At 38.1% G+C, this 27,735-nt stretch overlaps 1 protein-coding gene across 1 annotated transcript; it reads right to left on the bottom strand.

The window, feature by feature from the left end:
* Positions 1-292: 292 nt before the first annotated feature.
* Positions 293-18,765, bottom strand: LOC140144260 (uncharacterized). Its single transcript, XM_072166081.1, has 7 exons — positions 18,629-18,765; positions 12,128-12,170; positions 11,583-11,651; positions 8,017-8,235; positions 6,410-6,520; positions 3,518-3,766; positions 293-2,460 (listed from the first exon to the last, which is right to left on the bottom strand). Exons 2-7 carry the CDS (start codon positions 12,162-12,164, stop codon positions 2,183-2,185), a joined length of 963 nt encoding a protein of 320 aa, XP_072022182.1. The 5' UTR covers positions 12,165-12,170; positions 18,629-18,765; the 3' UTR covers positions 293-2,182.
* Between the last annotated feature and the right edge of the window lie 8,970 nt (positions 18,766-27,735).

Genomic DNA, 27,735 nt, shown 5'->3' with positions numbered 1-27,735 from the left:
TGATTCTTTGCCGGATTATATCGACTGATCCGCAAACTGCTTACGTGGAGTAAACTCAAGTAGGTACTACAATAAACATTAATATAAAGGTTTCGAATAATGAATGACAAACTGCAGAACAAGAAGATGGCAAGATGTTGCAAACTTGTTGCCCATAACTGCTCGCGATTTCGCAACCAGGGATATGGCTACACCATATTAATTCGTCGGCGTACTGCGTCTTGAAACTGCAAGCCGCAGGAGAGCCATCGAAATGCTCCGAGTCGACGCAGAGTTAATCGGCGAGATTATCTTCCACACCACCAGGGCATAATAACCGGTAACGCATCGTATTTGCTACACAATCTAGCCAAATTGCTATGCAATCACACAAACATATGTCATCGGTATACATAATTATTGCTATATAAATAAAACTTTGTCACAATTTTGCTATGCAAAATTCTGACACTAAATTATACCCTGCACACCACTAGTGGGGATTTGCAAAATAAAGTTCCTAGATATTAGTCCAGACATAATGACTGCAATACATATGTGACATGATCAAAGGGAATGAGTCACATGTCGGTCCTGGTCGAAAATGAGCTGTACACACGTTTCTAAAGAGGATATTTAGAGCTTTCAGAAACTGAAAACCCCATGTTGATCGACTTTTCTTTGTGAAGTTACGTCAATTTATCAATCACTGAAAACAATACAAAACAAAAGAATTTTAACACTTTCTTTGCCAATATTTCAAAATCAATATTAGCGACATCCAACTCATTTCCCTTGATCGTGTCACATATTAGAATTTGCATGTTCAATTTGCACATATTTTCCTTAGAAAATCACTGAGCACCACAAATAGTATGCATGGCTTGCAGATGAAAACATTCAGAAACACTGAGTGCATTAAAAATGATGCGATGGCACTGGTGGTGTGGAATCATTCTGAAGTTGTGATTGACAATGACACTGCACCTTACGTACACACAAAAGAGATTTACCCAGAATTTAAGACATGCTGTCAAATGATCGAGTTGTATTCATTGTATTCTTTGAAGTCATCAATACAAAACAAACCCAAACAACGCAAGTTGTGGTTTAGAGTGTGGTATGTGCTAATCACATAGGCCTCAACACACTTTACAGATTGTCAATGACTGTGGCCCAAAATCACTCCATAAACAATTGGGTGCAGCACCAAGACTTATTCGGTGACTGAAGTATTGATGCAATGATTGGAACTTCATTGACACACACACTGACAAAAACAATGTTCACCTATATCGCAAGCTGAATTAATATTAAGATAAATGTCAAAATGTCAATATCAGCACCCTCTGTAGTTGATATGATGATGAAGGGTACAGAATAGCTTGTGATTCCTTTACTGCCAAAAAGTGCCAATGTATTTGTTTAAAAGAAATCCAAAGATCTGGAAATATGTTTTGGCCATCATGACAGCCAAAACACATTTTCAAATCATGCAAGACGTCGGTTTTGACACAGTAAATATTGCAGAATGGAACAAGTTTATTTTGCAAATTTTCAAAGTATGCTTTTCTTACAGGATAAAAAAACAAAAACCTTAATTATTTACAAAAGAAACATTAAAGCATTGTTTTGGCTGAAGGGATCTGCAAACTAATAATTGTTCAAAACCAAAGAAATCAATCAAAATGATGCTGCCCTGATATTCAGTATTATGCTTAGAGCTCTGGAATCCACGAAACTAATTACAAAGACATTTTGGCATTTGAAGGGTAATTTTGTAATTTTAATAGAAATTTTGTTTCCCTATGTAAGAAATTATGCATAAGAAATTGTTGGAAATTTGTTAGCCTTGGCATCTGGGGAAATACAAATATTTTGCAGTTGTTTAAATATATTACATTTATTCCAGAATATAAAAATAATAAATCTCTAACCCCATGAGCACTACCAGCCAAATTATTGGCATCTAAGAGCTATTTTGATTGGTTACAAAGAGGGCTATATCATGTATTGAGCCAATCAGAGATATGGTAAGAAGGGTTGAAGAGGATTAAGTTAAATTGGTAAGATATGAGCTCTATTTTGATTGGTTACTCAGATGAGTATATCATGTAATTAACCAATCAGAGACACTGTAAGGAAGGCAGTAGTACCCATGGGGCAAAGTATCCCTTAAATAATAACTAACAACCAATCACCATCAAGGCCCTGGGTATGGCGGTGGCGGCTCATCCACACTCTGCCCGCCATCCTGAGGTGCCACTTCTGCATAGGGAGGTGGTGCCCCTGTAGTGATCACTGAAGGCACTGTAGAAGAGTCTGTTGGTAACAATGGAGCTGGCTCAGCAGAGAGCAGCGGTGCATCGTCACGTTCATGTTGGGCTGGTATAGCAATACCTTGATGTACCCGCGGCGCCAGGAACTGGATTGGGTTGCGTGGTAGCCCAGGGAAGCCTCGTAATCTTTGTTGTGGCGGTACTGGAACAAAAAATATGTCAACATGGATAAAATCATGAGATCTTTGGATTTGAATTGGGAGTAGATGTCAGTAGCCCAAAGTCAAGACAACATTTGGTGTTTACCAAGCTAAAAAGAAGATTCCCAGGGCAATATGGTTGATTTCAGCCTGGTAGAGGGAGCTGACCAGCCCGGTAAGACCCAGCCCGCCTTATTCGCACATTCTGGTGTACTGAAGCTCAATATTGTTCACTACTGATTTGGAGCCAGTGGTTATAATCAATACTTACAGTGGGAAGTCCAATTGAATGAACGCAGCCTTCAATAGCATGACAATTTTGTGCATACATTGCGCGATGTACGCCAGCGTGTGCGATTGTGCGTGAATAACGTGGAAGTGAAGCCAACCATGGCAACGCACTCTTGATTCATTAGCATTGTATCCAAGGTCGTGCGTTTGTGTTGTGGTTTGAAATACGCAATATTATGATCGCGATTGGATCGAGTACAGCTGTTGAAAGCTGTGTTCATTCAACTGGAATTCCTGTCACCAAAAATGCCTGTAACTAAAAGTGGTATTTTCTTTCATCATTTTCTTTCTCACCAAAAGGCCAACCTCTGTAAATGATAATCCTGGGAACACTTATACCAATTGCTACAACCAACTACATCCTGCAGCTTATATGCCATGCAGCTCATTCACTAGATATTACAGTATAATGCTTACCTTGTACTGTGCGTACCACCACCACATGTCTCCTTCTTCTCTGCTTCACCACATAAAGCAGCATACCAAACATCATACCTAACACTATAATACCAATGCCTAGCTACAGACATAGCCACCCACATAGTACAGCTATGCCATGCAGCTCATTCACTAGATATTACAGTATAATGCTTACCTTGTACTGTGCGTACCACTACCACACGCCTCCTTCTTCTCTGCTTCACCACATAAAGCAGCATACCAAACATCATACCTAACACTATGATACCAATGACTACAGACATACCCACCCACATAGTACAGCTATGCTATGCAGCTTATACTCCAGACATTACAGTATATGCTTACCTTGTACTGTGCGTACCACTACCACACGTCTCCTTCTTCTCTGCTTCACCACATAAAGCAGCATACCAAACATCATACCTAACACTATGACACCAATGGCTACAGACATTGCCACCCACATAGTGCCTGCATCCTCTACAAACTCTTGTGGTCCTACGTTGTCATTGTCAACGTCCACCTGCCAGTTGTGGTCATCAAAATTATCAAAGATTGGTGGTAAAGTTGGAATTGGCCATGCATCAAAATTCACTGCAATAAATTAAGTATGCTTGTCTTAGGTACGGGAACACAAATAGGCTACACTCTAGCTGGGTGGCTCCACTTTTGCCCTGCTACCCTTTTTAATTCTGGGTGCACTGTCTGGGTGCGGTGGTCTTGCTGCAACATGGGTGGTCAATGTATTTTGAAGGCTGCAGCACAGAATTAAAGACAGAGAATCGGGACTCACCCGCCATATTGATACAGGCATGGAGCAAAAACTTGGGGTATTCAGTTTCTCTCGGAATGCACTTAGTGACATAGATGAAGGGCGCATTTAAGAGACGCACTTGGTGCGACCTGCACGCGAGTATCAAGACGCTTCAGATGAGACGCAGAATTGTTTTTGTTCATCTCCGCGCACCGTCGGCAAGGAACCAAATAACCCCAATTTTCTAATTCTTCCCATAGCTGACGGCGCGATTGTACTTTGTGATATATGGAGTCCCGGTTCTCCTTCTCTAATTCTGTGGGCTGCAGCCAGAGTGGGGACATTTGGTGTTAGGTCACATTATATCTGCTTGAGTAAATAATGTTTGCATGTATGTATTTGCTGTAATACAGATGTGGTATCTCTGGGCTATTTACTATTTGCACAATAAGCCTATTCTAATTCACTGGGTCTTGGATATGGGTTGCAAGGTAGGTGATTACAACAAACAGCCAATTACACATAGCAGGGCCAACCTTGAGTTGGCCTTGCCTGGCTCCACTGCATCCAGAGTGGGCGGCCCTGCTGGAGTGCACACACATTTTGCTCTTGCCTTATAAACTTATATAAATAAAGTATATTGCCTAAATGTAGCCTAGCTGCATGATTCACTGCAGTGGCCTAGCATCATAAGGGCACAGGGGTGGGGTGTGAATGGCAAATGCCCCCCAGGCCTCCAGAAAATTTTCTGCTGTCTGGGAACTTAATGACAAGTGCTGGAAATTTTCTGTGAAATAACTGAAATAGGCCTATGTGCGCGTAGCGGACATCACGAGCACGAAGTCCTAACGGCCGGGGTCCAGGGCCCGCTTAAGGGCCCTGGAAGCTCTCAGGGTTTAGATGCTCTCTCGTGCAATCTGAGCCTTATTTTGGAACAGTTTTCTATAAAAATTTACATCCTTTTTCACAAAAAAACACAACTTAAAATTTCAAAGTATTACTGTAAAAACTCACAAATTTCCAACAATGTTGTCATTTTTTTTTTGTCGTAAGTCATAGTACATATAGTATATGATTGATACCGGGTATAATCACATCCAGGGCTCAGGTCGCCGAAAACTTAGGCAATTTTTTTTCTGTGACCTCTGTGACCTTTCTGGGAACGCCGTTCCCGCGTTCCCGCGGTTTTTGGAGGCCTGATGCCCCCCCCCTCAATCGATCTGAAATGTTACAAAATCCCACAGGAATATTGCAAAAAAAAACGGCTTGTGGCCCACCAATTGCAGCTGTGGTTTAAAAGAAATTCCATCTGAACATATATGGGGTCAAAGGTCAACTTTCATTACACAGGCATGAGAATGATCATCCATCAAAAAACCTGATAAGTTTGAAAAAGCCTGTGAAATGTGGCTAAAAAGGCCAAAAACAGGCTGAAATTAAAAGAAAGTGCAGAAATTTTGACAACAAAGAAGCACAAAATCCTGCAAAAGCAGAAAAATTCTCATGCCTGATTACATACTGACTGACCCTTGTATTTTTGAAAATTGAGTCACTATAATTATTACCTACAAACATATCATATACTGAAAACACAAGCATATTATTTGGTTCTAATTTTCTGAAGTTTTGTGATATGTATTTTCTTATTTTATTGTTTTTTACTCCCTATTTTTGCCTATCTCAATTTCAAATTTGTCGCCTTTGGCCCCCATGGACCAGACCTTGTCACATTTTATAATCCAATTTAACTTTGGTGAAAGGTTATCAAATTCTCATGTTAGAGGGCCACAATACAGGGGTGACATTTCAAAAATGCCCAAAAATCTTGTTTCACACCACTTCAATGTATTCCTCTTTGTCCACACAGTCAGTATAGGGGCCATCACCATGACATTTTCACGTTGTTGGACAGATGTTTCAAATGGCCAAATCATTTATCAAAATGTTCAGAAGTGTAATTTTTCAGTAATTTTTAACCAGTTTTGACCAAAAAAATTAATTTTACATGGGGAATATTGTTGACAAATCATTTAATTCATCTTGAAAAGTATATCAATTCATTGAGATGGATGTTAGAATCACAAAAGTCAATACATTTATCTGCGACGCATAATTTTTGACCTTTGACAGGAAGTGTGAATTTTCTAAATGGGCAACTCCATTTGAAATCTACACTCCCTGTATGTGAGATTAAGGTTATGTCTTCCATATGGGGTGTATAGCTGTGTATGTATTTCAGCTGGAATAACGTAAAACCTCATCTACAAGCATATAGAATTCTTCTGATGAAAGCTAAATTATTCCAGGTGACATTATGAAGTTTGAGCAAATAAATTACAGATCCAAGCATATACAAACAAGTACTATTGTACGACCAACCTATTGTATTGGTATATTACGCTTGCTTCGTATTAACTAAGCTTTCATCAAAAACACTATAATGCTTGTAGACGATGTTTTACGTTAGCCCAATAATAACTTACAGTCAGTGTCACATCTGATGCCTACGTAACCGTTGGTACAAGTACAAAATGGTGTACCTAAAAGATATTCACATGTGGCACCATTATAGCAGTATCCTTCACAGGTCAGTTCTGTATGCATGGAAAGAAGAATAAGTAAATTAGTAAACTGACTCACACACTATACACCAGGCCCTCTCAACTGGCGGCGCATGTGCAAAGTCAGTCAAAGTGACACACGGTAGTTTTAATAATTTTTTCACATAAATCTAGACCAGAACCAAAAAGGGGTGAAAAATACCCAATCTTGGCCTTTAAAAAACCTTCAAATACAGGAGCTTCTGGGGCGCTGCCCCGTAAGGGGTAGCGCTAGGCTGCATTCTGGGGTCCCGGACTCACCAAAAATACAGTTCGGACCCCCTATTTTTAACTTTTCTGCAAGTTCAGGGGTCCCTGCAGACCCCCAGTACTACCGCAGATATACTATTTATCCTGCTACCTATTTACCCCCCTACCTTTTTATTTTCTGCAAGTTCCGGGGTCCCAGGGGACTCTGGAGTGTTTTGTTTTAGCGCTACCCCTGCTGCCCTGTGGACCCCCGATAAAGCACCACTTCACCTTACCTGCTATGCACACACGCTACCTTGCAAAGTCCTCCTTTGACATGTTGGCACTTTATGATCACAACCATTTTCCAAATGGCTCTTCAAATAAACTAGTTGAGAAGACCTGCTACAGGTAGGCATATATTTTTTGTTTGTCTGCTAAACGTTTTGCTTATTACCGAATTTTGGTAACTTGCATTTAAGACACATTGAAAATAATTGAGAGGCATGGTTTTATTATGCAGAGTAAGTTTCTAGTTATTTCTTGGGCAACCTAATTTTTACCTCAATGTTATTTTAGAAACATGTCTTCAGTACTTTTGGTGATAAAAAAAACACCCTGTTCTACATACTTGCTTGGTGGTTGCCATTTTGTTTTCTGCTACAGGCTAAATGACTCTAAAAATCAGACCAAAATCTGAACATTTTTTTTTTAATTGTTTGCAAATACATTTTGAAAACTTTCTGAATTTTTTCCAAAATATTTCAATCCACTTGAGCCAAAAAACAACTGTCTTAATTAATTTTTTACTGCTTTAAAAAAATCCACAAACCGAAACAAAAAATCTAGGTCAGTTGGGCCCATAGAACAGGTTTTTATTCTTTGAGGCCTTATTTATTCATTTTCATTTATTCATTTATTTATTTTTCACTTTTCAAATAGCAAAAAACATAGAATACATAAAAAAATCATCATACAAGTGAGAGTGAAGGAATCACAGGAAAGGCCAAAAAGAGGCCTGGAGTCTGTGATCCCTTGATTGGTTTTAACTCTCTGCACGCGGGTGTCGACTGCAGACAACAAGTTTCAAAAAAAATTTAAAAATTCAAAAATTTCAGAAATGTAAATTTTCATGACCATATTTTGAATCAGCATGAAAAATGCATGAAAATGAGTACAAACAAGCCTAGTATTGATTCAGTAGTTCTTAAGATAGCTCTTGATATTTTGAGAAAATAATTCAAAACTTGAACTTTTTCCATTAAAGCGCATGGCTAGCACGCAGATTCATCATTACGTACCTTTACATTCTCCATAGTATGCAATAGATACAATCTTTTGCAGTTGACAACTGAAGCTTCTTAGCTCGCATAGATTGATGTGAGTATTACCCTCTGTGTCACATATAGGGTCCAGGGTAATTGGACACCCTGTGTCACATTCACATCGGGGTCCCCTGAGATAGTCATCTACACATTCTGCTCCATACTGACATTCATGTCCCATTGTGTCACATGTTTCTGTTTGGGGTAAATAACAATGTATGTGTTAGTTAAAGGCATCACTTAGAAAAATAGATGTGGAAGGGAGAGTGTTACTAACCCAGGGGTGGAATTTCGTAAAGTGCCACAGGAGTCCAAGTGGATTCTCGCGCAAGATGGATTCTCGTTGTACAATCTTGCGGGAGTCCAAAAGGTAATTATATGTAGGCCTACGTAAAATGCATTCAAACAAACAAACTAACAAATAAACTAACAAAGTTAAGTTTTTAATATATGTGTCATCATACTCTCACTTCCATATATGTAATAGCATCTTTGGCGACTTTTCCTTTATATTTTGCAATTGCAGGCTTTGAGTTTTAAGGCATGTTGAACTTAACGTAAGTTCGCTGAGCCGATCATTTCCAGATCCATTTCCAGCGAGAGTCCACATGGACTCTCGCAATAGGACTTTTACGGGAGTCTCTGCGAGAGTCGACTCTCGAACTCCCGCCGAAATTCCACCCCTGCTAACCAGTTGTAGTCCTTGGGTAAATAGCATGATTAGCAATGGGTTCACATCGGGTTCCCCCGTTATAGAAAGCTACACATACTTCTCCATACGGACATTTATCACTCATCCTGTCACATACAATTATTTCTGTTTGGGGTAAATAACAATGTATGTATTAGTTAAAGGCATCACTTAGAAAAATAGATGTGGAAGTAAGAGTGTTACTAACCAGTTGCAGTCCTTGGGGAAATGATGAATTTCATGGAAATGTGCATAAAAAGGATCATTTAGGCAGTACAAACAAATTAGTTTGATCTTTCAATCGACCATATATGCTTGGTCAATCCTTATTATTTATGAAATCAATTTTGATCCTTATTATTTATGAAATCAATATTATTGTTAATTGTGATTACATATGAATCTATTTAAAATGTAATTGATCAATTTATCAGTAATTCTGATTAATTAGTTGATAGTTCATTAATTACAAGTATCGTAGCAGCATCGATGGTCGATCCAAAGATCAAACAAATTTGGATCTGTTGCCTTACATTGATCATTCATAAAACCCTGATCATGATTGAACAGATAGGTTATTTATTCTTACTCCATAAACTCCCAATGGAAGACATGACCATAGGTGAGGACTCCACATGGAGTCACCTATTTAGGTAACTCCATTTGAAATTCACACCCCCTGTGTGGGAGCTTAAAGTGATGTTTTCCATAGAGGATGTATGGATTTCAAATAGAATAGCCCAATGAGCTATTCCACTTGAAAACCACACCCCCTTTGAGGAATATTTTGGAATTTTGGAATTCCAACAGTTTTAGCCATTCCAGATCCAACCATTTTTATCCATCAACAGCTTGGTACAGAGATGCAGAGTCGGGTAAAACATCAAGCGTATGGATCAGATTCCAAATGAAACAATCTACAATCTGACCAACACCACCCCAATGGTTGCCAGAGTCAAGATATTCCCACCAACTCAAATTTCTTGTTATATCAGGCATAAGAATGATCATCCATGAAAAAACCTGAAAAGCAGTGCTGTACAGTGCTAAAACTGATTGACAAGCCAATGGCTCCTAACGTTATAAATTTAGGCGCCCAAATTTTGCTCCCAAGTAAGAGGCACCAACTGCTCGAAGTCATTCTGCCACAATGGTTTAAATCTATGTTCAAGTTACTTCCATTTCCAGTTCCATGACCTTACATAACACCATTAGTACTGCTGTCATTAATAGTATCAATAGCTGTTGGATTCCTGATTTTATTGTTTCATCCTCCTTCTCCTTGTTCCAAAAAAGTTCATCAAATTCAAAGTTCTTTTTGATTATGACGCCATCTTGAGTACTTAAAAAAACAATCAAAACCTTTGACCGATGATATACTATTTGCTGGCGATTAAAAGCTTAAATACAGGGTGTCCCAATAAAAAGAGGCCCCACATTGCGCCCTCTTTTTCTCCTATTTCTGAAGAGTTGATCTAATATATTTTGGTATGTAAAGAAACATTGAGTCGTTAGCTTTAATAAACCAAAACAATTATATCAATTGGCTCACCACTTTTGAAGATATGTTCTTTTAGAGAAATGTACCCGTTTTTCACTCTGTCCACGGAGAAGGTTTGGCTACTTCAAAGATTGAAAATTAGTACACATACCATGCATGAATATCAAACATTCCTCAATGAGAACTTTATAAAATAACTTTATTTATGGAATGGGCTTTACCTGTAGGTTATGGGCAATGGATTTTGTTAATAGTGTCAAAATGGATGCCGAATGGGACTGCTTTTGCTTTACTTGCAATTACTTATTTTTCTTGGTTATTTATGTCTTTTTGTTTTATTATGTTTCTTACTTTCTTACTTTGTTGTTTCTTGCTTTCTTTTTTTATTTACAACATAAGTCATTTCTCTTTTTAGGATAAAAGGTAGCCCTAAAAGGCTGTTTGGTTTGTCTTTGGTTCTTCTGAAGTGAGTTTACTGTGCTGCTCTGCCCTCTACCCGGTTGCCTCCTTGGCGAATACAGGTTTCAGCCCTGGTCCTCATTGCATCAATTGCGTTGCGTACCATCCTTGTGCGCTGGATTCTTGAGACTGCATTCAGTAATACGTTTGCGAAGATCTTGGATTTTGCCACAAAGGAAAAAAATCAAGTGGTGTGAGGTCTGGTGATCGTGCAGCCATTCCACAGCATGAGCCATCCCAACCACTCCGTTTGCTATCCGTGGACAGAGTGAAAAACGGGTACTTTTATTCAAAAGGGCATATTTTCAAAAGTTGTGAACCGATTGAAATAATTGTTTTGGTTTATAAAAGCTAACGATTAAAGGTTTCTTTACATACCAAAATATATTTAATCAACTTTTCAAAAATAGGAGAAAAAGAGGGCGCAATGAGGGGCCTCTTTGTTTTGGGACACCCTGTAGTTGGTCGCCATTGGCGCCAGGGATTGAAGGTTTAGTCACATCAGAAAAAATCTAGTCACCAATGCGACAAAAATGATCGCACCATACAGCACTGCTGAAAAGATTGAACAAGCGCATGAAATTAGTGAGAAAAAAAGGTATTTCATCATGCCTGTATTTTATACATCTTCTAACAGACAATGAGCTTGTGAAAAAATGCCCTTTATATTCCAACACAAGGGAATATGAAACCCATGACCATGCATGCACACTGTACTTGCAGTATGTATAACACCTCCTGCAGCCAAACAAAATTGCTTCCCTAGCCCAAGATTACAGCAGTTGAAAAAAGCTTGTAGTCACCTGCTCCACAGCAAACTGATGGTGATTATCACCACCCATAAACAAGGGAAAATGTGTGGTAGATATCAAATTGAACAGCTTAATTTACCTCTGTGATGAAGCCAATCTTCAAATGGATTTCTTGTTGTTGTTGCTCCATACGTCAGAGGAATTAAAACTGCAATAAAAATTTGCATCAAAAATGGGTCAAAATTGCATAATTTTCAGGAAACTTGAAGGCATTGTATCATATCTTGGATCATCATAGGTATCAGAAAACAGCACAGAGCCTGTGCTAACTCGAGGTAGGTATAGACTATAGGCAGTGTTCGAAATAAGTGCTTATATCCTCTTGTCCAAAAATCACTGGGGACAACCATATTGAGCTATGTACTTATCCCCTGGACAACCACTATTTGGATTCTTTGCACTCAAAAACATGACATTTACATTTTGGGACAACCAAAATATTTTGAGGACAAGCAGAATTCATGCTTTAGTTGTCCTCGGGACAACCTCCATATTTTCCTTATTTCGGACACTGACTATAGGTGAATACTTATTATGTGTGCGGGTTAAACCTTACCAACTTGTGTCTTGACCTTTGTGCATCTTTATTAATTACGGTACATTGATCTCTATGTAATTACTCACCTAATATTAGCACTGGTAAACGGCACATGTTATTCATGGTGTCCTGTATAAATAACAACATGCAGAGAAACAAGCATTAATAGCAATGTTAAGGGTAGACGAGGTATTGTTGGTCAAAGCAACCTAAAAATTGATTTTTATTATCTAGATCAATATAATATTGAAAATTAACACCTTGATGTTTTGCAAAAGTTAGTTCTACAAATCGTATACTTTGCAAACTTGCAGCCCTCTTTACAACGTAACTCAAGAACCGCAGCACCTATAAAAGTATATCTGTGATATTTTAATTCTTCTACACACTCACTATGAATTGAGCAATGCAGTTTTTGCCAAAGCTCACTACCATTCGTAAGATGCTGTGAACTACCAAATCACAACAGTTTAAAATAATTAATAACCTTAACAAGTACATGTTACAAATTTGTTTGTATGTAGCCCAACAAGGCCCAAGGAAGCAATATTGAGAATTCAAGGGTGCACAAGGGTACCGTTAGTCCAACAGACACCCCTCTAGTTTGACACGCCGCTAGTCCGACACCCTCTAGTCCGACACGCCGCTAGTCTGACAACACAAATTCCCTATACTTGAGGTGCGTCAGTCCGAAAATGAAAAACACTGCGCTAGTCCGCAAAAAAGCATGCGCTAGTCCGAAAATGAAAACCACTGCAACAGTCCGACACACCACTAGTCCGAATCTGAAAATACTTGTTCAGTCTGACACGCCGCTAGTCCAAATCCGAAATACACTGCGCTAGTCCAAATTTGGAAAACACTTCTTCATTTCGACACGGCGCTAGTCAGAATCTGAATCCGAATATCGGACTAGTGCAGTGTTTCCCCAATTCAGATTCGGACTAGTGCAGTGTTTTTCAAATTTGGACAAGCGCAATGTTTTTCAGTTTCAGACTAGCGCAGTGTTTTTAAGATTTGGACTAGCACAGTGTCAGACTGAAGGAGTGTTTTTCAGATTCGGACTAGCGCAGTGGTTTTCTTTTATGGACTAGCGGCGTGTCGGACTGGCAGAGTGTATTTTAGATTCAGACTAGCGGCGTGTCGGACTGGTGCAGTGCATTTCAGATTCGGACTAGCGGCGTGCTGTACCCAAATACATTATGAAACCGTAAAAAGTAAAAAATTCTAAAGGGGTTAAAAGCTGGATAAAGTTATACACAAGGGCAGCCAGGCTTATGCAGCCAGCTTGTAGGGAGTGTTTTACATATCTAAATTTGTTATACTTTACACACCCAGTGTTTGCCCACATGGCCTATATAATACTTTGTACACAAATCTGTAATTCACACACCCAGGTTTTCACTTCTGAATTTGACACACAACTGTTCTTGAAATATTACTTTATTAGTTGGTTTTGAGTTTCGGACCAAATATTACATATTTTAAACAAAATTAATTTCCATACAAAATTTTCAAGTAGGTTTTTTCACATGTGAAAAAACCTACTTGAAAATTTTGTGATCATTCATGCCTATAATCAAATGCAGTAAACCTTTGACGAGCGCGTATTGTAAGTATACATCGCATATTTACTGCGTTACACACTGATTGGCTGCTGAGGCAATCTGCTGTTGCCAAGTTGAAATTTATGAATGAACTGTGCGCCGTACGCGTTGCCGTTGTTAGCGCCGAATTTGCAACATCACGGTAGTCGCGCTCGTCAAAGGTTTGCTGCATTTTTAATATAATAAAGGTTTATTCAGATTTACAAGTTTTACAAATTCTCTTGGTCGGGCTGACGTCACAAAGGGGAAATAGCCTTGTAAAACCAGTGTGCGCATGTGCAGTTCCCCTTTCTCGAGCTGGTTGCTATGCGCGCGCTTGTGCAAAGGGGATGAAGGGGACAATGTTCCCAGATGTCCGACCGAGTGAATTAAGCGTACGGTACTGCAAGCCGTCCAGCGCCAGTTCCAATAATTGAAACTCCCGGCTCCGACCGGGAGTTCCAACAGGTACTGTGTATGTGTTTGTATGTGTTTAATGTGCATTCACATACACACATTGCCGTTGGTTCGAAGAAATCGTTGCTCCAAAAATGATTGCAAATTACACATTTGTAATCATTTTCATGGAGAGGTGAAACAGGTTATTAATTATTGTCAATATTACCATTTGGCGACATTTATCAGTTTATAATGAAAATAATTAACACTCGTCTCTAGCCAGTAGTAGCCACCCTATGGCACCTTCCAGTGCCTTCTACAACTTAAGAACAACTTGAACTGCAGTTCAACAAGTCCTCAAACGTTCGAAATTTGTAGTTACTTACACTTACACTTAAGGTATGATGGGAATAATTTAGGCATCAGCCTTTTTGACCCCATATCCATTTTCGCTCTTGCACCAAAACTTACCAAGCTGAGTCTTGAATTGGTTTGTTGTCTTGGCTTCTACTACTGTTTCTGGGAGGTTGTTCCACTCTGTAATTGCTCGGACTGAGAAGAAATTCTTCCTGCAGTTGAGGCCCTTCTTAAGTGCTGACTTATACAACTTGTAGTTGTGTCCTCTTCCTCTGTGCCTCTGGGTATTCAAGGTGAAGAGCTTCGTTGAAGGAATCCCTTCCGGTCCTTTCATGATCTTGAATGTTTCAATCAGATCTCCTCTTAATCTCCTTTGCTCCAAACTGTACAGCTTCATCTCCTGTAGTCTTTCTAGGTAGCTCAGATGTCTAATGCTAGGGATGAGTTTTGTGGCTCTCCTTTGAACTTTCTCCATCATAATGATATCTTTCTTGAGGTATGGACACCATGCTTGGACTGAGTACTCCAGGTGAGGACGGATGTAGGTTTTGTATAACATTGTGAAGCTTTTCTTGTCGAAGTGCTTAAAGGTGCGCTTTATTACTCGTAAGCTGTTCATCGCCTTATTCGCTGCTGCTGCACACTGCTTACTCGTCTTTCCATCCTCTGTAATTATCACTCCAAGATCTTTTTCTTCTGTGCCATGTGGTATTACCTCATCGCCAAGCTTATATTCAGTGCCTTGGTTTGTACTTCCCATGTGCATTCTTTTGCACTTAGTCGCATTGAATCTGAGTAACCATGTATCAGACCATGTTTGAAGAGCATCTAGGTCTTTCTGCATGTTGTCACTGTCCTCTTCACCAACCATATGCCTGTACACCTTGGTGTCATCAGCAAACATTTTGACTTCTGATTCCACATTCTCTGGCAGGTCGTTGATATAGATCACGAACAAGATTGGTCCCAGGACGGACCCCTGCGGTATACGTCGAACAACTGAATACATGCACAACGTACGGACCAATATATTTTTGTAAACATTTTACATGTAGGCCTATAACAAAATGTATATTTTCAGTACAATTGTAAAACTATCGTTTCTACCCTATGACCTATAAAAGTTACCTGTTATCAAAGTGTCCGCAAAAAAGTGGTCATCGCAAGTATCTTTGATGCTGAAAAGTCACGATATTCACGCAGGGACAGGCCGAAAACCTTACCTCGATCGTAAAATCCAGCCCATGCATGTCATAAATAATTCATTATTGTATTGTGTAAATGTCACTGATTGTGTCGACGTATTGTTATTGCACTCTGTTACAGCAGAAGTCATGCTGAATTTATACTCGATCGCTGGATCACCATGTGAATTCGCTTATTAAAAAAAAAAAACCCTCTCGACCAGGTTGTTAAGCATCGAGCACGCTGACTGGCTTAGCAAATATCCAATTACTTTTTGTAAACCAATCAGGTTAGGCGTACTTTACTGGCGGGTCACATTAATTTATACCGTAAAAGGACGTCGCCTTCATTGATTGGCTAACAATTGCGATGAATGGTGTTTGCAACCAATCACAAAGCGGGTTACAAATAAATAAAGGCGCCCATCGGAAATTTTGTGTGACGTCATGCCACGAGGTAGCGGAGGCTTCGCTTTTCTGCTATCTTTAAAAGCGGCGAGTGGTATAAAGTCAGTTTCACAGATGTGATTTATGGAGCATATCATAAAATCTCTGAGCACATACACAGCGGATTTGACAGATAAAAATGACATTTGCAATTCTGAGCAACGAGATTCCATGAAATTGAAGATTATGTAAGTTATTCTACAGGATCGGTAATAATTAACAGCTGGTCTGCAGTATTTGAAGTGCATATTGAAGTTTGTAAGTTTGTGACTTCGTGCGTTATGTGCAATAGATATTACAGGAAGCTTAAATTGGCACGCTTTCCTGCAATTTGTCTGTCGCTTACGAAAGTTATTGGGAGTTCAGGGCACGTCACACCGAGTGTGACGTGACCTCGCTAGGCATGTTCACAAAATTTTCAAGTAGGATATTTCACATGGAAATTATTTTGTTTAAAAAGGTGATTATTTAACTTAAAAAATGAGGGGTCAACCATGTCTGTAGCCGTAGGTCAAAAATTAGCGAAGTTATGGGCAAATGTCTGTTTTTAAAAAACTGCACTTTTCTGCGACCATCATTGACAATGCCTTACAATGCCTTACTGTACAAAAAAAGCATGTAATGCATCATTTTTTACCACGATGATCCATTTTACACAAAGGCGATTTTATTTTATGAAATCTAACTTTCACTGCATGCTGACTTCTGTATCAAGGATAAAGTACCAGCACTTTTTAGACTACGTCTCCAAGTTTCTGGTGTCCAAATTTCAAATTTTTGTATTTCCCTATGGAGATTACACAGTTAAGCCATTGACTGTGAGCTACTGTGGACACAACTTTTTGAATTAAATGTCGCCCTCTATAATAAGCAATGTGGACATGTCTAACCTCGCTGGGCATACCCCTGCGGTACACCACTGATAACATCTGTCCAGTCTGACTCTGCATCTCCTACCGCCACCTTCTGCTTTCTACCAGTCAGGAAGTCGCTTATCCAAGCAAGAACCTTCCCCTGAATTCCATATGCCTGTAACTTTGCCAGTAGCCTCATGTGTGGAACTGAATCAAATGCTTTTGAGTAGTCCAGGTAGATCATATCAACTCCCCCTCCAATGCCTCCATCATCAAGCATCCTTGTCACATCTTCAAGTGTTTCCAGAAGATTAGTTAAGCACGATCGCCCTTTCATAAATCCGTGCTGGTCGTTGGATAATAATTTGTTGGCTTCAACATGCTCCAAGATCCTCTGACAATAGACTCCAAAATTTTGCATGGAACTGACATGATGTACATGATGTAGGTAACCTAGGCAAACCTTAGTTAGTCAGGCTCACATCGCACACTATAGGTGGCGCTATTCGTCCATAGGGAAGTGGAATGTGCCTGTACGGTCCAAAAATGGCTTTACTGTGGGGCGCAATGGAAAAAATTACTAAAAATTAATTTTGACAATCAAAACCTCAAGTGATGTTGACTTATGTTGGTACTGGCATAATAATGGATTCATAAGCTATCACATAGTGCAATCTATGTTCCACCAAGTGGACGCTTGTTAAAGCGCAAAAGCAATTTGTGTGTAAATCAAGACCATCCAAAACAGCTTTCTTACAGTAAAGAATAGGAGGTCATCTGGGGTCACATACAGTAGTGTACATTGTACATGTGCCTGCTGTCACAATTTCACACACAAAATTTTGGACAATTTGGTGACACTATTTTTGTCTGTAACTTCAAAAGTATATGCACTAGAAACATGATTGACCCCTTATTGTTTGGGTAATTTGATTCTCTTTCAAATGAAAGAACTTTCAGCTAAAAATATTGAACCTCAAAATTTTATGAACATACCTACCTTAGTTAACACATTTACTAGTCAGCGAATTCGCCGAGACCGTGGCCCCAACACAATGCATATTTACATAGAAATTTGAATTTTTTTTCGAGAATAGGTGGGTGAAGGAAACCTACATAAATATGTTTTCTATACTTCACTTGACCCAAATATATGATTTTTTATGGTGATAATCAAGTCGCACATGGAATTTTAGAGGATTTTGATAGCAGTTCCATTAAAAAAAGCTGCCATCGCCATGAGACTAAGATCTAGAAACACCCCCGAAATGCCATTTTGGGGAATTTTGCTAGCTGAATCTTTTTGATGAAAGTCAATCTTTGACAAGATGTAACTTTGCTACGGAAAGTGCTATGAAAAAAAGGTTTTCAGTTTTGGCTTAGTTTACTCAAGGGCTTTAATTTGATATATAAAACGATGCAATTTGATGGCAAATTTGAATTCACCTAGGATACCTACATGATGTATAAAGGCTCACAGGTCTGTAATTCCCTACAACTACAACTGGTCCAGCGCGTATTATTTACAAAGTCCAATGCACATGCTTGACGTCGCGCACGTATACGCGATGGTTAAGCTGTCAAAGGAAATCTGAATAAAACTTTAATGAAGTTAAGCTTACCACCCACCCCACATGCATCCATGCCAATTACCACGATCATAATAAAATAACCACAACAATCAGCTTTACAAATTACAGTGACGATCGTACCAATCATCATGTGCCAATTAAAGTACTGAATAAAACAGTTAAACTTACCAGAATCACTTCTGATTTTGACACACAACTGTTCTTGAAATATTACTTTATTAGTTGGTTTTGAGTTTCGGACCAAATATTACATATTTTAGCGCTACAAAATAAACAATGTTTAGTAAACTGTATCACGAGATCACTTTCATGCATTATTTTGTCATGTTTTCTTCTCGATCTCGTATCCGGAAATCCAGAGGCACGCATGCGTATTGAATATCACAGTCTCTTCCAAAATACTACACAAACGCCCAACAGTTCATAAATAGCTGGATCTTTAGGTACCGTAACAGAGACTGCCCACGTAAAAAGACTTCCGGGAAAACCCCAATCCATGAAGTCAGTTTGTTTTCTACACGTTTTCCCGGCATTGTTTACAAGCTTTTACACATGGAAATAGGCCTATAATATATAGTATTAAAATAGTAAATCTACTATTTCCATGGTTTTAAATACCTAAACAAATGAAAATGAGTGAGACTTTTCTCATCTTCTCTGGAGAGACATGCTGATGAGCAGAGATTTGTTTTAATTTTTACAACTTTTCAACACTCAAGAAGATGAAATTTCCGTTCATTTGAATCATTTCATTTCATTTCAATTTTATTTATACGCGGAAAAGCCCAGATCAGCCCTTGAGCTTTTCAATTCAAGTGTTATTTAAGTTCCGAAAAAAAGGGCCCCATCCCCATCCCCATGATCCCGCGGGATCCCGGGACCCATGGGCCTACCAAATTTTTCTTTTATCAAATATGATTATTTATTAATTATAAGCTATTATAGTGCAGTCCCGAGTGCAGTATGGCATGGCTATCAATCAAAATAGGCCTACAATATAAAATCATATACAACCCAATAGGCCTAATTAGGCCTATGCCCTTATTATTGTTACAAGTATTTTTTCTTTTGATTGCTATGCCGGTCTTGATCGGCTGACTTTCTGATGAAATTCATTTCATGGTCTCAGTTAGCTTCAGTTCTTGAGTCTTGCAGACTCAAGATCCGGCAATACCCAAGATCAAGGAAATTTGACCCATGGCCTACCAGTATTTTGATTTAACGTTGTATTAAAGGACATACTGCAGTTACTGTCCGTTTTCCTATACACAATACACAGTGCTCTCACCATTGACGCGTGACCTCTACAAATGATGTATGTTGGAAGAATGGACACTTCCCTAGTTAACATCACCGTGTGAAAAATAACCAGCCAATATTTAATTTATTCTCCAAAACTTCTAGCAAATATGTTTCTCTAACATGACCTAAAATTACAGCTAGGTTAGATGTTCAGAAATGGTCGCACTTTTGTAAAATATGAGTGAGGGCAAAGCATAGCTGGCCACGCGTTTTGAACTCGCCACCCAAAAATGGTGGTTTTGTTACGCTTTTCCAAATCGAGACTCGTTCAAATTGTTATATCTCTGCTTAAACAAAAGGTATTGTAGTGTGTTTGGTGTCATTTTGTAGCTAAATGAGTGAACTAACAGACCTCCAAAGGAGAATTGTTTATCAGCTAAGATAGTGGAGTTATAATTTTTTGAGTTCAGAATGGCCGAGGTGGTTGTTGTGGCGGTTGTGGCGGTGGCGGTATGTACAAAGTCTATGAGAAATATAGATTTTGTGTGTGCACGTTGAATCAACTGATCATATCTTTGCATCCATATGGGCTACAGGCATGGTTAAGAGCTCTTGTGAAAGGTTATTAATTATGCTAATTGTTTTTAATCATTTTGAACTCTTAATGATTGGTTTAGTCTATAAAATACAAACTTTTACGAACAAAACTACCCGTTTTCATATTAAACACTGTAGTAAGCAATGCGGATGTCTTCAAAATCTAAAAGTTGCTGTAAATATTTAATTACTTATCCTATCATAGTCAAAGTATACATTTTCTGAGAGGAAATTTGATGAGGAATCTAATTATGGACTTACTTTTTCTGTATGGGTTAGGGGTAAAATGTTTCAGTTCAAAATATGTTGAATTGTAAAAAATTTGAACATATTTTGGGACACCCTGTATTCTGAGATTACCAAACAGCTGTGATTTTTTTCTTCCCCAGTTAGTAGGATCCCCCTAACCTCTAACCAAATCAATGTTGTTTACTTTCAGTTTATAACTGCAAGTTAGTAATAAGCAATGCATTAAGTGACCCATTTTTTGTTTGGAATTTTTTTATTCCACCCTGTATAACTTCAAGGTCACCCTGTACAATGAGTTGAAATGTGTATATTTGAATTGCTTATGCCTTCAGCTTTTCAAAAATGTATACTTTTGCTAGTTTAGGGTTGATAGTTGTGTAGATATTCTAATTTGAAACTTGATTGGTGTAAAAATTCATAATATTTGTGATGTAACGCTAAGAGCTGCTAAGGGTGGCGAGTTCAAAACACACGGCCAGCTAGCTCATAGCTAGCCAACTCCCCGTGTTAATTGAATGGAGATTTGACCGAAAATATTGAGCTATATTAGCTTATATTGGTAAGGGACCGCTCCGTTCTGAAGGATGCCACAAAAAAACGGTACAAGCTACATTTAAACTATTCTAAATAGGTTCTAGAAAATATAGTTTTGTAACATGTCCTAAATTTTTAGCTAATTTAGATGTTTGGAGAGGGTCGCACTTTTGTGTTTTAGGAAGGATATGTAAACGACAGATAACACCAAAAATATGAAGAAATTATTTCCAAACCGTGTTAAGTCAACAATCATTATGTTGCTCATTTTGAAGAATGCTGGTTAACAAAAAGCAGGTCTTTGTCTCATTTCGTGAACAAAGCTACACGTACCATTGTTTCCTTTCGTTTCCTTTATAATCGGTTACCCAACTGAAGCTATAATACCAGCTTTATTGCGATGCCGCACATTGAAAACAGACACTTGTGCACAACTAGACTGGCCCCCAGTCTCGGTTCGGTTCCATCTCTGGATAATGTAACAATAAATAATTACGTAATGCCCTATGAAAAAAATGCCAACTCCCCCCTTACTTTCTTCAATGCCAAAAACCCATTTCTCTTCATCCACAAATCGACGCCACTAATTACACCCACCACAGTCAACCATGCAGCAATATAGAAATATACTCGTATTATAAGTGAACGCGAAAGTCCATTGAGCGCTGATTGGGTTGATTTTTAATGCTATGTAATCTACATTACCAGTCGTTCTCCACGGACCCGAGGGAGGGTCTAGTGCACAACCAGAGAAGATCTGATTTAATCAGTTGAGCTGCTTCAATGAGTGTTATCTTGGTTTAATAGCTTTTAATGGGGTTTAAGTCCTGCAAAGGTCGAGATGAATTCTACTGTAGACATGACTGCATCATGAGTATTTCGCGATCCTATCATCCTCCTGTTATGACTTTTTTTCAGTGGGTAGGCATATCCACGAAAAAAGCTTATTCAGAAAATTTAAGTTGATTCCGATATATAATATTCGTTTGCGACTTTCGCATGTGTACTAGTATAGGGCCTACACTGCTCCATAGATAGGCCTATAGGCCTATGTGTTGTAATTTCGTTCTGGTGAACCAGAACATAATTCAAATTTCACGATCATAGTATTTTTGCAAAACGAAAAACCTGCATTGTTTGTAGGCCTACATAAGGGGCTGTGCAAATGCAGTCACCAAATTTCCAAAATTTCCAAATTTCTTGGCCTGCCAAAAAAATCTTTTAGTGCACATGCCAAATTTTTGGGTTCCCTATTTACAAACCTTAGGGTAAATTGGGGTAAATGGAACGGTGGGGTAAATGGAACGCTGAGAATACAATTCCCTCAATCAAGAAAAAAATTGGGCAACATCATACCGAGTGTTCCATTTACCCCAACGCCATACGTTCTGCTTTCGTTTCATACCCCAAGCGTGCATGGGTTTACTCGGTATTTGAGTGGAAGAAAATCTCAAATGTTGTCACTGACCATGAAGTGGTGCTACGGTTCAGTGAACATTACTAATTTAAGGGTATTGATTCCTAAATATTTGAATGTTGTGCTGAGAGTTGTCTTACAATATTGGCAATATGTTTGAATATCTACAATAACATAAATGTTTTAAACAATAAAATAGCAGATTTTAATGATGAAATTATGCAAATTAATATGCTAATTAGCTAATTAATTAGTTTGGTGTTCCATTTACCCCACAACAGATCCACTTGAGGTAAATGGAACACGGTCGACTGACTTCAAATATATATAACATGTTAATATTTTTTTACTAATTGGTTTAATTATTATGAAATTATATACTACAAATAACTAAATCATGGTAGATTATGCCTCCTATTGATTTTTTAAAAATCTGAAAACCATTTTTTTCTGTTATGTACCGAGAGAAAGTGTATTTTTACGTGGTATTTTACCATGTTTATAAAAAAAACATGAAAACAAAATTATTTTTGTTAATCTTTTGTTTAGTCACAAAATATATGTTAAATAAAATATTCTGATGTCTTTTCAATGTAAATATATGAATGTAGGCTCCTTGCAAGTAATGCCCCTTGTTCCAATTACCCATCCCACTGTTCCATTTAGGCCCTACCCCAATTTGTTAGGGTAACTGGAACTTTAACACCATGACCATGCATGTATTATATTTGGACCGATACAAGAAACAAAGCCATAAAATGGGAGTTTATCTGTTAAATCAAGTTGTAAAAACATATTATCTACTTATTGAAACAAACAAAAATCATATATGGATACCCTCCTGACCACAGAAAGTGATTTATTGCTTAAGCGTTCCATTTACCCCAATTTACCCTAAATGGTCTAGGAAAATTTGCATATTTAACTAAGCCTTTTTTTCAGCCGTTTTAGAGCGTTTTATTTAAAGTGCCCCATGAATGTGTGCCAAAAATCGCTTGCCCCCTCTCGGCTTGCTAAAATTGCCCCCCCCTTCGACTCGCCAAACCCCCCCCCAAGTTTACCCTCCCCCAGGGATCATTTGCACAGCCCTAAACATTATGGAGCCAGGAGTGTTACCCCCGTGCAGTGGCGTAACCAGTGGGGTGGCCGGGGGCAAGCTGCCCACACCCCCCCCGACACAAAAAAAAACATAGGGCCTGCACTTTGGCTCGACATTTGAAAGGGGCGTGAATTCATTTTGGATACGCCCCTATTATAATTAGGTAATACTCGACTCACACACATTCCCTATTATGTATATATACATGTACCACATGTAGTAAATCTGTCTGCTTTATCTGTATTGTGCCGTTCTTAAGCAAATAGTTAAACACGATTTCATCAAACATAATAACAATAGCTCTTTTACAGTGTGCAATCATCCCGGGCAATAATAGAGGATGTGCGTGAAATTATTGATTGGCTCCATACAAAAGGATCTGAACCGGTGTCCTTCACCGTAATCATGGCGCAATGCAGTTCATTCAATCAAACGTTGTCGTCAACCTATTTTAGCGTATAGTGCTATAACAGTAGGTGAATACAAGTATTGAATATAGGCCTATCGCGTTGCAAAGCCCAATTCAGTGATCCCAGCGAAAAAAAAAAAAAAAATCAAATTGTTACTTTTATAAAAATATTTTAATGAAAAAATTGGCAAAAACCCAAGAAAACGGCAGTATCGACGAAGTTGAAGCCCCATTCAAATAGGCCTACATGTAGCTAATTTATATACTGTCTGTAATTACAGATTCACGTAAATGCATTATTTTTGTCTTAAATAGGCCTACACGGCTTTTGGCTGAACCACTAGCAGAAGACACCAAATTGATGTTTTCATGACCTTTGACATTCTTTTGTGGCGAGTGACATGGTCAGTTCAATTCACGCCGAGTGTCCTTGACAGGTTTGACCCTGCTTCAGTGGTCATGAAAGAATTCAAAAGATAACCTCTGCCCCAACAATCCCAAGCAATTGTCTGAAACTGCTTTTCGGATGATGTATCATAAGAACTCAGTCGTCAAATGATGATAGTCATATAATGACCAAAAGATTATTACTGACTACTATATCATTGAAGACTGAGTTCCGCAGTACAAAATCTGAATTTTGATGATTTTTACGATCGTCCGGATGAAAACATCACAGAATGTGCCGTTAGTTCCCTCCTCTCCTTACCTTGGCAATATGAATCAAAGAAAAATAAAGAAAAAAATAAATAAAACAAGAAAAAAAAAGACAAAGAAAAGAAACAATAAAAGAAAAACAAATGTGAAAAGTTCGAACAATATTTGGTTTATAAAATTAATGTGACCGTGATGAGGCTCGAACTCACCACCTTCCGATTTAAAGTTCGAAGCGCTCGTGAACAAAATTCTGATGCCTTACCAAGTGAGCTGTGCTCCTGAGATACGAAATAAAAATAAAATAATGCACTGTATACCTGCTTGTGTCGGTGGATGGTACAGTGCAACAGAGCAAAAATGCCCATAATTTAAAAGCTATATAATTTATGAACAATATACACTACACATAAAAATACTAATACAAGGGCATTTCAACATAAGAATCCAAACAATTAAGTACCAACATGCACAGCTTTGTCCTTATATCACATTTGGGTTTTTAACCAAATGTTATCAAACCTCTACTGTGATTGGCAGCTGCACAAGGCATCTCTTTGATAGCTGATAATGGCCATCCATTCAGCAAGTGGCTACTAACTGACCTTGACAGGCTTGAATGAGCACTGTCATCTGCTACAAAACCATCACACTCTAGGTTTGACAATGGAGTGAAAGACTATTATTATTGATTAGGCGCGGATTTTAAAAGTACAGCTCCTATGCGTGTATAGCAAAAAATTGGAATAGAATGTTTGGAGTCATGTAACTAAAATACTAAATGCATTCTGCAAATTATGCTCTATCTGACCAATTTATAAAGCATTTCATTAGCTTTAATTTGACACATTGTTTGACATGTTTGGAATTATGGTAAATCATTAAATAAAATATTTATTAATTAATCAATTATGTCAATTAATTAAAACTTTAATGCAAATATGCATATTTTCTCTGACAGAATTGTAGGATTTGACATGAGCCATTTTTCTTGTAAGTTTGATTCTTATAACATACCGGTATCGTATTGCGTCCCATTATAGTTACAGAAAAAAAATACGCGTGCAGGACACACATACGCACACCTACACACACACACCCAAAGGATCGTACCGTTTTACAATCGTATAACATTCTTTGGCACTAGTAGTAGTAGTAGTAAATTCCAATTTTCTTTGCTTTACCTCACTCGTTCTGCTCAAAATTAAAAGGGGACATATCTGACAGTAAAAGCTTACATTTTATGGAAATTATGTTTAACTATTTGTTTAAACAGCACAAAACAGATAAAGCAAAATTACTATACATAGGACTATACATGTATGGTATGCCAGGGACTGTTTCAGAATATATCATTAGATTTATGATATTTACTTCGAGGACTGTTATATATCAAAAATGTGAAAAATATCAAATTTTAATAATTTGTCATAAAATTTGTATTATATCATAAATTTCAATGAAATTTATTTGATATCAGAAAGTCATTCTTCGTATTCAGAATGCAATTCGATATGTCTGATGTGCTCTCATGTCCCACAAAAAATACTATCGAAACGCTCAAAACGCTCATTCCAGATCCCTTAAAGTCATAATGTACGATCTTATAATATGAATTTGATTAATTTTTTTCAAACCTGATTTTTTAGCATATTTTTAATGTTTACAACTTGCATCTAAATATAATCAGCCAAATTGCTTGTGTTTGTAGGTAAATAGAGCAAAGTTCGACATAAAGTCATAATGTCCTCCCATAGAACTGCGTGTTAAACAGCCAAAATAACAAGCGGTGTTTCTTTCACTTTACCTTATTATTTCAGCTCAAAATTAACAGAAACCATTCCCGATAATTATTACTAGTATTATTTCAGCATTTTGGGTATATAATGACAAATTTAAAATTTGAAGGAAATCGTACATTCCAAATATCAAGTTCATTTTCCAATTCAATATACTATGTAGAAATATTGGAGTGGTGAAGAAATGTAATTTTTTAGGTATTTTTCAGTGGAATCACCCTGTATATTTTTGGTACACCATGTATATTTATGTAATTTATATACCGGTACTGACAGTATATAAATTAACTACATGTATTTGAATGGGGCTTCAACTTCGTCAATACTGTCGTTTTCCTGTTTTGTTTTTTTGCCATTTGTTTTTCATTAAAAAAATGTATAAACGTAACAATTTGATTTTTTTTTTTCACTTTCGCTGTGATCACTGAATGGGACTTTGTAGCGCGGATTATTCAAAACTTGTTTTTACCTACTGCTATATAATAGTATTAATCCGATTATTACATAACTTTGCCAGCGTATTCAAGACATAGGTTATGTAAGGGATAAACTGTACATGGGTATAGAAGCCCTGCATGCTTTTATTGATTGGCTCCAAACAAAGGATTTGAAAAGTGTCCTTCACCGTAATCACGGCGCAGTAGCCTACAGTCCATTCAATCAAATGTTGTCAGCGTGCGAGACGAACGATGTATAAATCTGGAGGTCACATCATCACTTATCATGCTTATTGTAAAAGTTTGTCCAATGCATATACTGTGTGTAGGCCTATTGTTCCCAGGTATTGTCAATGCAATCAAGCAAACAGGTATTATATTTTGAAAAGGCCGCTATAGTATATTCACATGGGTGTCTTGAATGGCCAATCATATGGGACATAATCAAATTGCAGTGACTGCTTCCTTTGTTACCACATGTCAGTCATCTTGTGATTATTGGACCATGTAAACCTGCAAAAAACGAGCCAAAGTGCAGGCCCTATGACTGGGAAGAAGAGCAAAAAATTGGGAAGGGAAAAGGGGAAGGAGAGAAAAGAGGGAAGAAAAAGGGAAGGAGAAGAGAAAAAGGGGAAAAAAGGAAGAAGAAAGGGAAGAAGAAAAAAAGGGGAAGGAGAGAGAAAGGGAAAGAAAGAGGAATTTGAAATTTGTACTCTGAAACACTGATTTTTAGCTTCTAATATGCCAAAAACCAGGAGCTTCAGGGGGCTCCGCCCCCTTGACCCCCGCCGGGGCTTTGCCCCGGCCATAGGGCCTGCACTTTGGCTCGACATTTGAA

Source organism: Amphiura filiformis, unplaced genomic scaffold, assembly GCF_039555335.1.
Source record: "Amphiura filiformis unplaced genomic scaffold, Afil_fr2py scaffold_46, whole genome shotgun sequence".
Lineage (NCBI taxonomy): Eukaryota > Metazoa > Echinodermata > Ophiuroidea > Amphilepidida > Amphiuridae > Amphiura > Amphiura filiformis.
Note: the sequence above shows the minus strand (reverse complement) of the source record. Positions and strands in the feature narration are given on the sequence as shown.

Bases quoted from the DNA above. Each gene is read 5' to 3' on its own strand.
- LOC140144260 (XM_072166081.1), bottom strand. From the start codon at position 12,164: ATGAATAACATGTGCCGTTTACCAGTGCTAATATTAG. The intron at 8,236-11,582 runs GTAAATTAAGCT...TACCCCAAACAG, and splicing joins AGATTGGCTTCATCACAGAG to AAACATGTGACACAATGGGA. The intron at 2,461-3,517 runs GTAAGCATATAC...TTTTTGTTCCAG, and splicing joins AGTGGTACGCACAGTACAAG to TACCGCCACAACAAAGATTA.